The sequence below is a fragment of the Poecilia mexicana genome, unplaced genomic scaffold (genome assembly GCF_051168715.1).
Source record: "Poecilia mexicana isolate PSO_F unplaced genomic scaffold, ASM5116871v1 scaffold_7, whole genome shotgun sequence".
NCBI classification, from domain to species: domain Eukaryota; kingdom Metazoa; phylum Chordata; class Actinopteri; order Cyprinodontiformes; family Poeciliidae; genus Poecilia; species Poecilia mexicana.
In genome coordinates this window covers 3,643,195-3,656,459 of record NW_028263376.1, presented here as the reverse complement: position 1 = coordinate 3,656,459, position 13,265 = coordinate 3,643,195, and the positions used below count along the sequence as shown (strand labels likewise).

Genomic DNA, 13,265 nt, shown 5'->3' with positions numbered 1-13,265 from the left:
ACAATTTAATTGCTGCATTAGCCAGACTGCTCATAATTTTTAAGGAACTGCTAATAAATGGTATAATGGTAAATGGACTGAACTTAGCATAATAAAATGTTACAACTCACAACCAATTACTTCATCTCTGCATTGATAAAGATTCACTAACTTCAGTCTGTAGGTTGCTTAAAACTGAAAGTGAAACTGATGACCTGACCAACTTTATGAATAATTCAGCTAACAATCTGTATGTCCATATTAATAATTAATTTAAAAGCAGGACACTGTGAATTTAATTTAAACCAGATACAGATTAACTATTCAAAACAGGAACACATTAAAAGAGACACGTATTTCAAAAACCTGAAAGGATGGTTCACAAAATCCCCTTCACTTCCTTGAGTTTAGACTCACACAACAGGCTTTTCAAAATACCAGAAAAATAATGTGACAGGAGATATGGAGACACAAGAATGTCCTACAGACACTTCCTGTCAGGACAAAATATATGGCTACTGCAGTGACTGGAAGGTCACTAGAGATTACTAGAGAGAGTTACGCTGCATTCAGAAACCAGTGTAAACTTGATCAACTTGTGTTGCTTTACTGAACTTCAAAGGTAAAGTGATTGAAATCCCTGTAATGTAATCATATAACAAGGACTTTACTGAATTGGACTGTGTCTTGGTATAAATAGCTCAAATAGCTGCTTTTAAGCCACATCAAAAATATAATAATAATACTAAAAACTATGATATGCTTTAAAGCATATTTTAATACTTGTCATATGAACCAGTTATTTCCTTGAAGGTGAAGGAATATGGAAGAATGTATATGTTTGTCTGTAGTTGCTTTTCTGCATAGGAGTGTGGCCCTAGGCTGACCCTCTTTAATAATTAGTGCAAATGTGACTTGATGAGATATGACATGACAACATGATTCATTCTGCATCCTGCAGTCATTCTGCCTTAAATTCTACTTTTCTAAAGCAGCTACAAATCTAGTTAGTTGTTTTAATCTTAGATAAAATTTAATATAGATGGTGTTGGTGCCTTTTCAGGCAGCACCACACTGAAAAGTTCCAAGTATTTTGTACTCCCTACATTTTAGCTACTTTGAATCTTAGCAATATCTGAAAGAATTGTTATAGTAAAGAAGCTAATCAAAGTAAACTCTAAGGTGACAGATATATTTTACCAGAAAAGTTATCACAAAGTTGAGTTGGAAATACAGACAGATTTGGAGAAAAATGAAACAAATTACGTTTATAAAATTAAGTCATTTCTGAATGGAACGGTGCTCCTTAAGAGTCATCTGTCAAGTTCAAAGTCTAAACTTGTAAATATCTACTCATCGTGGCAACTACGAGGTGAAAATTTTTTTTAGAAGTTTTTCCACTGTAGTGAAATACATAAAATACATGTAATAATGGTAAATATCAGTTACTGGTCATAGCATCAATATCAATATTGGTTATTGATATCGGCCCAAATTTTCAATTCAGTTTATGTCCAAATAAAAGACTAAATAAAATTTAAATTTACTCAATATTTTTGATAGTCAAGACTAGAAATTTTTGGTCTTGGGTTATAATTACTTTCAACTTATAACCACTTGACATGTTAGCATGTTTAATGTTAACAAGAATAGCTACAAATGTGATCTATTATTAAAGTTTTAAAAACATAAAAGTAACATGTAACATGCCTATGTGGCATGTGCCTCTGTATGTATGTAATTAGCTTAATTGCTCGCTAAGTGAATTTGCTCACCAAGTGAATTTTTTAATCTTCCACATCTTCATTTTCTCATTCTGTCTCACATATATTCTGCTGTTCTTGTGCAAAAGAAGTTGTGTATCTTCTACTACAAATCTAGTTAGTTGTTTTAATCTTAGATAAAATTTAATATAGATGGTGTTGGTGCCTTTTCAGGCAGCACCACACTCGACACAGTAGCTATAAAAGCCTGTAAAGCAGCATACAAGGAGATCTTGATTGTTGAGATCTGTGTTTTCTGTGTATTTATTTCTAGGTTTTTCTGTGCATATTTAGTTCTGTCACTTGTGAGACTCTGTGCCGTCCTGTCCTGATTGTTCCCAGGTGTGTCTCGTTCCTGCGATTACCCTTCTGTGTATTTAAGTCCACCTGTGTTGTCTTCTGTGTTGTCTTTGTTCCTTGTCGGGTCCTGGTCAATTGTCCTGGTCTTTGTACATAGTCACCGTCTGCCATCGAGCTTACCTGTTTGTTCCGTGTGCTGGAGTTTCTTGTGGATTCATTATTAACTCTTCATTTATTCATCTTCTACCTTGGGTCTGCCCTATGTTTATCCTCACCGTCAACTTCAAATCATGACAGTAGGACCCGACCAGTCAAAAGGTGAGAAACACCAAAGACAGACCCACACGACGAAATCCCTAGCAGGGGTTCGGAGCAGTCTCCTTAGAGGAGTTTTGTGGTGGAGCTCTTCCTCACCCGAGACTCCTGTGGGGATCGCGGCAGGCGATCTGCCCGCCGGGAGTCGGACTCCGTCATCACTCCCACCCTGAGCCACCGGAGATCCCGGCCCCTGGGCACCGTCCTCATCTGCGGTCCCAGCACCGAGGCGGCATCAAGTTCAGCTGCCTCCGGTCCCAGCACCGCCGGTCCCAGCAGCCGCCGGTCCCAGCGCCGAGGCGGCTTCTGTCCCTGCTGCCGGAGTTTCCTGTGCCCGCTCCTGTGGCTCTGCCCCCAAAGTTTGCGGACGTGGCTCCGTCTGAGTCTCCGCCTCCCAGTGCTCCTCCCGAGTCTCCGCCTCCCAGTGCTCCGCCTCCCAGTGCTCCGCCTCCCAGTGCTCCGCCTCCCAGTGCTCCGCCCGAGTCTCTGCCTTCTGCCGGCCCTCCGGAGTCCGCGGTTGGGCCCAAAAGGTCTCGTCACCGCCCCTTGCGGCTTCAGCTCCGCCTCCGACGCCGGACCTGCCTCTTGGGGTTTGCTTGTTGCGCCGTGGCCAGCCTCCAGACCTCCCATGAAGTATCCTCCTGTTGCGCTGTGACTGGTCCCTGGATCATCCAAGGGAGGCCCCGCCCTGACCGTACTTTTTGTTTTGTTTTGGACTGAGTTATCTTGTTTTGTCCCTGTGGACTCTTGCATTCTGCCCACCCTGGTTGGGTTGCTTTTCTTTGTTTTCCCACCCTTGTTGTATTTAGACTTTTTGGGCATCTGGTAGCTGCCCTTGGGGGTGGTGGGTATTGTACAGATCTGTGTATTTATTTCTAGGTTTTTCTGTGCTTATTTAGTTCTGTCCCCTGTGAGTCTCTGTGTCCTGTCCTGATTGTTCCCAGGTGTTTCTTGTTCTTGTGATTACCCTCCTTTATTGAAGTCCACCTGTTGTCTTTGTTCCTTGTCGGGTCCTGGTCTTTGTACATAGTCACTGTCTGCCATCGAGCTTACCTGTTTGTTCCATGTGCTGGAGTTTCTTGTGGATTCATAATTAAATCTTCATGTATTCATCTTCTACCTTGGGTTTGCCCTGTGTTTATCTTCACCGTCAACTTCAAATCAAGACAGTGATAAAGAGATTGTGTTTGCACCTTATGTAAACCAGAAAGACATATGCACACACATTTGTATGGATGAGTATCTGTACCCATTGCCTGTTACTGCCACACAGATCGATGATCATTGATATTCAGTCATTATTTAGTCTGGGCTGTCATTGGCAACAACAGACTGCATAATAGACTAAGATTGCTTGGCTGCACAGTCGATCATTGAAGTGCTGATCTATATGCCTCTCCTACCTGTTTATCAGTGAGAGCGTACAAAAACTGATGATCTGGACTGAAGAGCAGATCTCTCAGGATGGGGTGACCATCGCTCACCATCATGTTCTCATATAACAAGGCAGGCTGGGAAATGGAGTTCACCAGGATCTGGAAAAGAAGAGGGGAATACAAAACAATCATGAGGCTGGAACGAGGTTTAACGACCCTTAGCTTCATTGTATTGTCTCATTGATTTATGTCAAAGAAACTGATTCCAGTTTCTTTTTTTTTCTATGTAAATACAGATAAATGAAGGCTGTAAGTTTGTTTTTCTACTGAATAATTTTTGGTTTTAATATTTTGTTGACTTTATTCACAACTTTGGAGATCAAAATTATGTCCATCCATCCCATTCACTCTATGATGCAAGGCAGTATTGCTATGAACTGCGCCATCCTCTAACTGGAGATTAGACAACACATTGTACTACATTTTTCATTCTTTTGAAGTAACAACTTTTACTTTTCAACATGTAAAAGTCATGAAAGTAACACAAAATATTTCAGCATTTTACTACAACCCACTAAGTTTCTGAGTTTCCAGTAAGCCAGTCTTTTAGGTTGATTCACTGAGTTCAACACCACTACAGAAATAAATTATGTATTTTTGAATGGTGTTTGCCAACGATGAATCCACTGGCAATACCTCAGAATTATGAGGGCACACTGTTCCAAAAGCACTGAGTAGATCTTCCCATGGTTTCCTTTGAATGTTTCTGTTTCTTATTTCTCACCCTCCATCTGCTCATCCATCACTTGTGAGCAGCTTCTATTTATTTCACTCTGTTATATCCCTTTTTTTCAGGGTTCGGCTTTGGTTTTGATTAGCTTGGGTGAGAAACAAGACCAGAGTTACTTTAATCTTCTTCTAAACAGGTAGTTCATTAGCCACCAGGCTTTCATTATTGTCTGGGTCTTCTTTCTTAAGAGAAGCAATTATCAAGATGGCAAGAACTTTCACAACATTTGGAGGGGGATTCAGGTCAGCTAGCACAGAAGGGACTGTAGTACAAGGCAGGCGACTGTAAAAGTTCTTACTGTCTTGAAAATATGTCATATTGGTCATATTATCATATCAGATATTATTCGCAACACAACATCAATGTAAGCTTCCACATAGTCCATATGAAGGGCAGCAATAAAGGGCAGTGATGGTGCATCCAACAAGTGGCATTTCTAGAATAAATCCAAACCAACTACATAATCCAATATGTCTTTTGTAATCTGTAATTCCAGACGTTCAGGTTTGTACATTTCTTGCCGTCTGTGCGTGAGCCCACACGTATTAAAAGTCAATGAATTGGAGTTGTTACTAACCAAAGGTCATTTGTTTTAGCAACCACCCTACCCGCCTCCATCTTGCTTCCACATAAAGACACACAAACACACTGAAAAGTTTTATTGACGTAAAGTGAGTGTGACCTTTTGTGCCTTTTGTTTTTATGGCTCTGATGATTTCTCTCTCTCTCTCTCCCTTGCTGTCAGGAATAACACACATATAGAGAAAAGAGAAGAGAAAAAAACACACAGTGTGTGGCTGTTCTCAGACTGCTACATGCCGAGGGCTGCTGTATCATTTATGATGAGTGACGGACTGTGATGGAATGAGGGAGAGAGGGGGGGAAACAGAGAGCGTGCTCTGCCCCACAGCTCGGGGCAGAGGGCATTTGGAGGGGGATTCAGGTCAGCTAGCACAGAAGGGACTGTAGTACGAGGCAGGTGACTGTGAATTTTCATCTTGTCTTTTAGCCTGCAGGTTTCCGCTCTCCTTCTCCGACCTCTGCACTCTGGAAGCTTCTTATAGAGCGGGCAGCTTCACCAGAGACAACTTCAAGAAGTCTCAGTTTTGTCCCTTTGGAACACCTGAGCTGAAATATTGCAATTTGTAATCACATCATGAAGAGACTTTTGCTGCAATGCTTTTGGGCATGTGCTAGTATGAAATTGCTATGATACGCTTGAATAAAACACCATTGTAGCACAACAATAGAAAAGAAAAACTATTTGTCAAACAGAAGAAAACAGAAATTTGTCTTCAACAGAGCTCTATACACAGGTACAAGATATTAAAAAGAATTTTAAAAAAATCAAACAATGAGTTAAACAATTGTATGGCATGAAACCTGATGATAGTGAGTCAAGGTTTTCATACTAAGTATCCAGTTGGTGTCATTCTGGGACTTCAGGGTTGCCACCCATCCCCCTAAAATACGGGACCGTGTCGTAATTCGCTATTAAATGTAGCGTCTCGTATTGATAGGGGACACGATTTGTTCCATATTCTACAAATGTGTATGTGTAATAATAAGTAAGTGGTCCTCGAGTACTACATATAGTAGGCTGCCCCAGTCATTGTTTCACTCACGGTGTTGGTGTTGCGATATTGTGCCCAGTTGCTTTCTGGGTAACACAAGACCAACCGATATGTTGCCGCCGCAGTCCTCCCCACTTTAAATATATAGGAGTGGTCCCTTGGTAACCGTAGTCGAAGAACCGAAGAACCCGCCCCCCCACCTCAGACGACGCGCATTAGTGGGCGTCCCTTATTTTGATTTCCGAAAGGTGGCAACCCTGTCATTATGCTGTTCGATGCTAGCAAACCAGCTGGTTTGCTACTAGTTTGCTCAAATAGTTCTTGAGTCTTGTTGGTTATAAAAGCTATGACAAAGGTTTCACTGATAACTAGTGGTTTAAAATGGAGGCATCTTGAAAAAAGGTAACAGAGCAACAGACAAGATGTGAAAGGTTAGCATAAATTAGCATCTGCTTCGTAGCTAAATGTTGGCACTAAGCCAACAGGTTTCAGTTTCAGGTTTTATTATGACTGGACTTCATATTATATATCTAGATATATAACACAGTTATATATAGATTTTTTAAACATAATTTGAGATTTCTGAAACATTTATTGTTAATATGCAAAAGAAAAAAAAAGGAAAATTTGAGTGGAGTTTTTAATGCTGCAATAGTTTGACAAGCAATATATGAACTGGTCAAATCTGATTGAATTATTCTAAACTACCTGACTTATTTTAGAGTACTGTTTGTGATTTGTGAAAGCTTTCTAAACAGAGTGTTAGTTTTTCAAAATCAGCTGGACATATCAGTAGAAAAACGATATATTTGTTTTAATTTAAAACAAATCACCAATAAGAACCAAAAGTTATTTTAGTTTTCACCCCAAACTGTGTTTTTTCCACGTAGATTGTCTTTGGTAGAAAACTCATGGGCCCTTTCTCTGGTTTTATGAAGGACTGAGGGAAAACTTTGGTGGTTGTGAAACTTAACCTTTTAGAACGTTGGTACACCTTCATAATCCCAATTGGCCCATGCATAATTATTATGTTGAGACTTAATTAAGTTCACTTTCACATTCCAGTATTGAAATGCCATCTGCTTAAACAGAGTTGAAATGCCAACGGAAGACGCTTAATGAATTCCACAAGTTCTTTGTGTGGTCTCTGCAAACTGAATTCAAGCCCACGAAGCAAAAAGGGAGGATAACACTGGGCCATGTGGAACTTTATTTTAAATTGAAGTTTCACCTTCTGAAATGTATTAACCAGCCTGAAAGATGAAAGCAACTCTGCTATAAAAAACACTGATTACCTGCTTTAAAAGTGCTTATTAAATATGCTTTTGTAACTGCTCCCATGATGATTATTAGCCCAGGAAAAAAGAAGCATAAAGCTTACTGCTTTGAAGTCACTGAAAGCTTATGAGTCATTAAAACACTGCCTTTTTACTGATTAGTTTACCTCTTTGAAGCGGGACAATCAGATGTATTTCGGTTTCACTCAGCGGTGCTGCTCCGATGAGTGTGCCGAACATAATTGCTGCTATTTGCATTCTAATTATCCATCAATCAATTAGTTTTACAACACAAAAAAAATAAGAAAATGGCATTTTAAAGCAGTCAGTTCAATAGAGGATGAAGCACTGCAAAGCAAAGATGCTGCTCTGTTGAGACGGTTTCCAAACTGTAGTGTAAAGTCTGCTGAGAAATGTGTTTTTGCACATAGCCCACATTCGTTGTTCTCTAACATTCAGATCAAGCTCGTGGCTATGCCACTGTACAAAAATGATAATCAGCACAAAAGTTAGAGGTGACTTCTTGCCAAGTTTTGTCCCATGTTTCGTCTTTGGAGAGACTTCATGCTTGAGTCATATCGCACCTATCCTTTATCCTTAGCACGCTCTTACGGAGTTAGAGACACAGGCATGACCGACAACAATCATTTCAGTGACTTTTACACCAACACAACCCAGTGTGATTCAGACATGTCAAAAGGACTTTCGGTGCTGTCGTTTTTGGTCGGCTGAACACCCATTATTCTTGCGAGGACACTCCTTATGAGCTCATTCTGTTATACAGAACAGATGTTTCAGGAAGTGTGTCTGAAAAGCCAGTTTTTGCTGAAGTCATTTATGGAATAAGATCCAATTATTTTCAGAACATCACGTGAGAAATATTTTGCCTAATAAGTCCAACAGTTAGCATAGCAGATGATGTGTCTATCCCAAGGTCACAATAACAGAGGTGGACAGAGCAGTAATCAAACTGCTGATAGAGGGATGAACTCCTACCATCATCACCACCATCATCCCATATAAATATAAATATAAGCAAAACTGGAGAGTTGTCAAATTTTATCAGTTGTTGGATTTATCTTCTCATTTCTCCTGCTAGCGCTAGACACATGGGTTTGTTTTGGTCTCTGGTCTGCTTGGTGTTAACATATGCATTCAAACTGCACCAGAGTTCACTTCAATCATACTGAGTTGCAGGTTTGTAGGTGGGGCAGAGTTTACGCCTCCCCAAACAGACCAGACTGCCTAGGCAAACACACTTGAGTTCAATTAAAGCGGTTGAATCCACCTCCAAAGGAAAAATGCCCAGCTGCTTGTATGATCAGATTTAAGAAACAGATGAGTTGTGTCATTGGAATATCAACTCGATGAGACCTTTTCCATCAGCCCAATTTATACGACTGGCAGGTATTAATAAGAACTTGTCTCCTGACACTGCCCAAAGATGATGAAAAAAAAAAAAAACGGCTAATGTAAAGCTGGTTTATTAAAGAGCATAATGTATTATGCCAACAGAAGTAGAGACGCCCTCATGTACTGAAGGGCCTTTCGGACGGTTGTGGGGACAGTTAGGAGAGGTAGAGGCAGGAGGGGTATTAGAATTGTGTGCAGTGGAAGACAGGGCAATAAAAGGGAGCAAATTAAAAACGGTCTGGGTTCAAACACCGGTCACAATTTTAGGTCAGGTAGTCTGACAGAAAACAATCACACACCATTAATTGCACCACTTTGTCAGAACCACATATACTTTTTTTAAACAACCAACTAGTTGCTTAATTAATCCTTCTCATTTTATTGCTGTGTTTTTATGCCAAACATGTTTTTTTTAGTTTGCCTATCTAAGGTTTTATTCCCATGTTTACTAGCCCCTTTCCAAACTATGTTCTCTCTGTCATTTCCCACAGAGCAACTTTTTTTTAGAGATCTCCTGAATTGCTTCACTTCAAAGCTCGCCTTTCCATTCTAAGGTTTTTATTTGCTGTCCTGATTTCTAGACCTTCCCTTACCCCCTCTGCCTCCTCCACAGACCTCCACCTCATCCCTCTGGAGTGTGTGTGTGCGCACGTGTACGTGTGTGTGGTTGTCCAGCCTCAGCTGTTCAACATGTAGTTAATTACATGACTGGAAAAAAAAAGGAGGGAAGAGGACAGATGCGAAGGACAAGTCAGAAAAACGAGAAAGAGGGGATGGTAGCTTGTAGCGTTTTCTATTGAAATCAATGGAACAAAAGTCAGCTGAGGACAAGAAATAAAGATATGCCCTAAATGTTCAAGTCATGGTTTTATGATGGAGGGCTGAAAGGGAAGGGAGGGAGGCATCTTCTTAATGAAATCTACAGTAGAGATAGTGTGTGTGTATGAGTGTGTGGTAACTGCTCCTTATTGTATTCATGATCCTTAATGAAATTGATTTTAGTCTCCTTTGCTGAGAGGATGATTCGTTCACATGCACACAGAACCATAGAGAGGTAACACATCTGAAAGCAGGGTTTGGTTTTGAAAAAAATATTTCAGTTTAATACCATCAGACAGAGAAAAAGGGGCAGAGGAAAAGAGGAGGTAGTTGGGGTATATGCAGTATATATATGGCAAAGTCCCTGATTATATGTCTGTCTGACCCTGACTGGAGGGCATCCAAGGTATCAGAGCGCACCTGCTGACTACACAGTCTACATTTTTCAAACACACACACACACACATGCGGCTTGGCCCAGCCACATCAGCGCGACAGGTTACTAGCAGTGAAATTAATCATCATTCTTTTGTTGCACCGCTGCTCTCACAACAGGAAGCTGGCCCCCAGTGACACACACATGCACACACACACGCACACACACACCCCCTCACACACGCATACACACGCGCACACACACACACACACACACACACACACACACACACACACACACACACACACACACACACAAACTCGCATATGGAGTGACAGCCAGACAGCTGGTTGGTGACAACACGCCTCTATGAAGCTGTTTTGCTAACAGCTAACAATAGTTGGCTCAGGTGAGAAGAGTAGCGCCAAGGTTTGGTAGAGTAAGTAACTCAGACAGTCCAAACTGAGCACTTTAAAGAAATACTTCTAGAAGTATCCAAGAGCAACGACACTTTAGCGGTGAAATAATTATTATTATTAGCAGAGGTCATTGGATCAAACTTCTATAATTCTCAGAAGTTAATTGTATTTTCTGTGGTGCTTGTGTGAACCTGGTGTTGGGTTTTGGTGCATTTGCAATAAATGCTTGTAAATAGAAGTAGACCTTTTTTTCACAGTTCACTTATCAGGACAACTATAAAAATAATCATCTGGTCCTAACCATCAAAACAGAAATTTAAAAGGTTGAATTTGGATGTCCCGAATAACCAATCAGCACCAATATAGCTAAATGTTTAGGCAGTGAGGGTTAGAGGTAGACATCAGGTCTAGGGCTGAAACGATTCCTCGAATGATTTGAGTACCTCAATTATTAAAATTCCACGAGGAAAATTTACCTCCCTCAAAGCTTCGTTAATTTATGTTTCATTATTTAGTGCACTGTGTTCCAGCTGGGGCATTATTTGCATTACATGTAGCTCTGATTTCCGCCTCTGAGTTGTTGACGAAAGTTAAGTGCCTGGGTTTTCATCATTTTTGGGGGACCAATAAGCATCCTTAAAATGACGAGAGCAATGTGTGGAGTACGGCAGCCTTTTTCCTCTGGGAGCTTCTGGTTCAGAGCGAACAGTAGGAAGAGCATTGCATGAGTATTTATACAGGTGAGCGGATAGACTGAACACGGCAGGCGGCTGAGTAGTTGATGCTTACAGTGTAAGTGTAGCTTTAAGGACGAACCGCACAATAAATTTCATATCACCCCGGTCTCAACAAACGAGTGGCGGAAACCATCATGGCAGTAAATGGCTGGTAGATGAGTTTCTGAATGTGACGAACAAAGGTGCCGTAAATATCCCGTATTGCTCCCTCCCCCTGTTCTTAAGTTCGTCCCCTGGTCTACCGGTCCCCAGACTTATGTTCATCTCTCCCCTGGTCTATGTCCTCCCCTCCACCCCCATGTTACGATTGTCTGGTCGCCTCCTATTGTTAAGGGTTAGTTTTCTAAACTACAAAAATGTAACTGTTAGGGATGCTCAAAAATGAAAAATTGGACTGATATTGATATCTGATAGTAACATTGATGTTATGCCAGATTTACCAATATTTTATTTTATAAATTTTTTTATCCAATTACTCGATTAATCATAAGAATAATCGATAGATTACTCGATTACTAAAATTTTCGTTTACAACAGCCCTAATCAGGACCCAGACCAGAGGGACAATATGCTTGACTTCAGACTGGTAAAGGCTTACAAGTAGAGGTGTGCCGATCGATCGGTCACCGATCATAATCGGGCCGATTTTCGTGAAAAAGTGCATGATCGGTGATCGGCGATCATTGGCTCTTGTTGCCGATACCGATCATCTCATTTCCAGCCTGCCTGTGCAGCTGGTCTCCTCTTTCCTTCACACTGCGCAAACGTGCAGCAACAAATCCTAAGCGATGTGGAACTATAACGCACTGAATGAATGGGGAAGTTTGCGTGTTGCGGCGGAAAATTGAAGCACGTCAAAATGCATCAACACAACGAAGCTAATACGACATAAAAACAAAGCCATACTTGACGGAGTTTGGCTACATCGAGGCTCACTGCAGTAAAAAAGACATACGGAGGATCAGATAGCAGGTAAAGCAGCGCACAGCTACAAACACTCACCCGGATTAGCATGATGGTCAGAAAGCTAAACAAATAACCTGGAAAATTATTTAAGTCTTCGAGCTGCGATGTCAGACGCTGGTTCTGCTCTCCTGTTGAACCGCTGCTACGCTACAGGTAGTAATATTTCACAGACGGAGCTTCGCTTCTGCTCCACCTGGTAGTGACTCTCACACCGAACCTCTGCTTAAAGCTGCAGCATCTAACTTAAAAAATTACATTTTACATACGTATTAAAACTTTCGCTGTCCTTACATGAGACAGATAATCTCTAAAAAAAATAATCGATCTCCTCCCTGATCTGCATAATTACTCCGCTCAGTCAGAAACAGCCAATCAGAGCTAGCAGTAATCAGCTAGCCGCCATGCTAACAGGAAGTTTTCATTCAGTAACTCTGGATTGTTTATTGTAATGGAACCTGTTTTTGCCTTTGAATGTTAAGTTTTATACTTGAATTTTTTTGGCAATGTTGAGTGAGAGGTTTTATTTTGGCTCTTTGCATTATTTAGCCTCTTCAGAGCCTTCATATGTTGTCAGTCTGTTAAAGATGGTATTATCAATAGCAGTACAATTTGCACAATGCCTGTTTTGTTTAGTTTTCTTCTTGAAAAAATTTATTAAAAACAAGTTTTTGTCTAAATTAAGGTGAATTCATGGTTCCTTTTTCCACATAATGTAACCGGTAGTGTTTATGATAAAAAAAATAAATAATAATAATAATAATTATGTGATCGGTATCGGTATCGGTGTATTGGCCCTCATGGGTGATCGGTATCGGTATCGGCAGGAAAAAACCTGATCGGCACATCCCTACTTACAAGACAATAATGCAACAATTCTGCATCCATCACTCTGCAGTATGAACTTTCACATACATTCTCACTTCAACTATTGGCCAAACTCAGGGAGATTACAAAAACCATAAAGGGAATAAGATTCTCTGAGAAGGCTAAGCCACTATGGGGTGTTGCCTATGGAGATGTAACGATACACTGTTGGGTTCAAAAGAGACAACATTTTAGCAAAATTTTGAGGGAAAACCAAAAATCCTTATTTGATGTTTTTACAAACTGCTTTAAAACATCTATTTTGATGCAGCCTCACAATAGACACAACTTGTGCAT

General features: G+C 40.6%; 1 protein-coding gene across 1 annotated transcript in view; it reads right to left on the bottom strand.

Annotated features, from left to right (window-relative positions):
- plxna1a (plexin A1a) overlaps nucleotides 1-13,265 on the bottom strand; it is a 311,405-nt gene that overhangs the window by 153,854 nt on the left and 144,286 nt on the right. Inside the window, exon 5 of the mRNA XM_088006887.1 lies at nucleotides 3,761-3,892. Coding sequence (XP_087863013.1) covers nucleotides 3,761-3,892 — 132 coding nt within the window. The remainder of the gene's footprint in view (nucleotides 1-3,760; nucleotides 3,893-13,265) is intronic.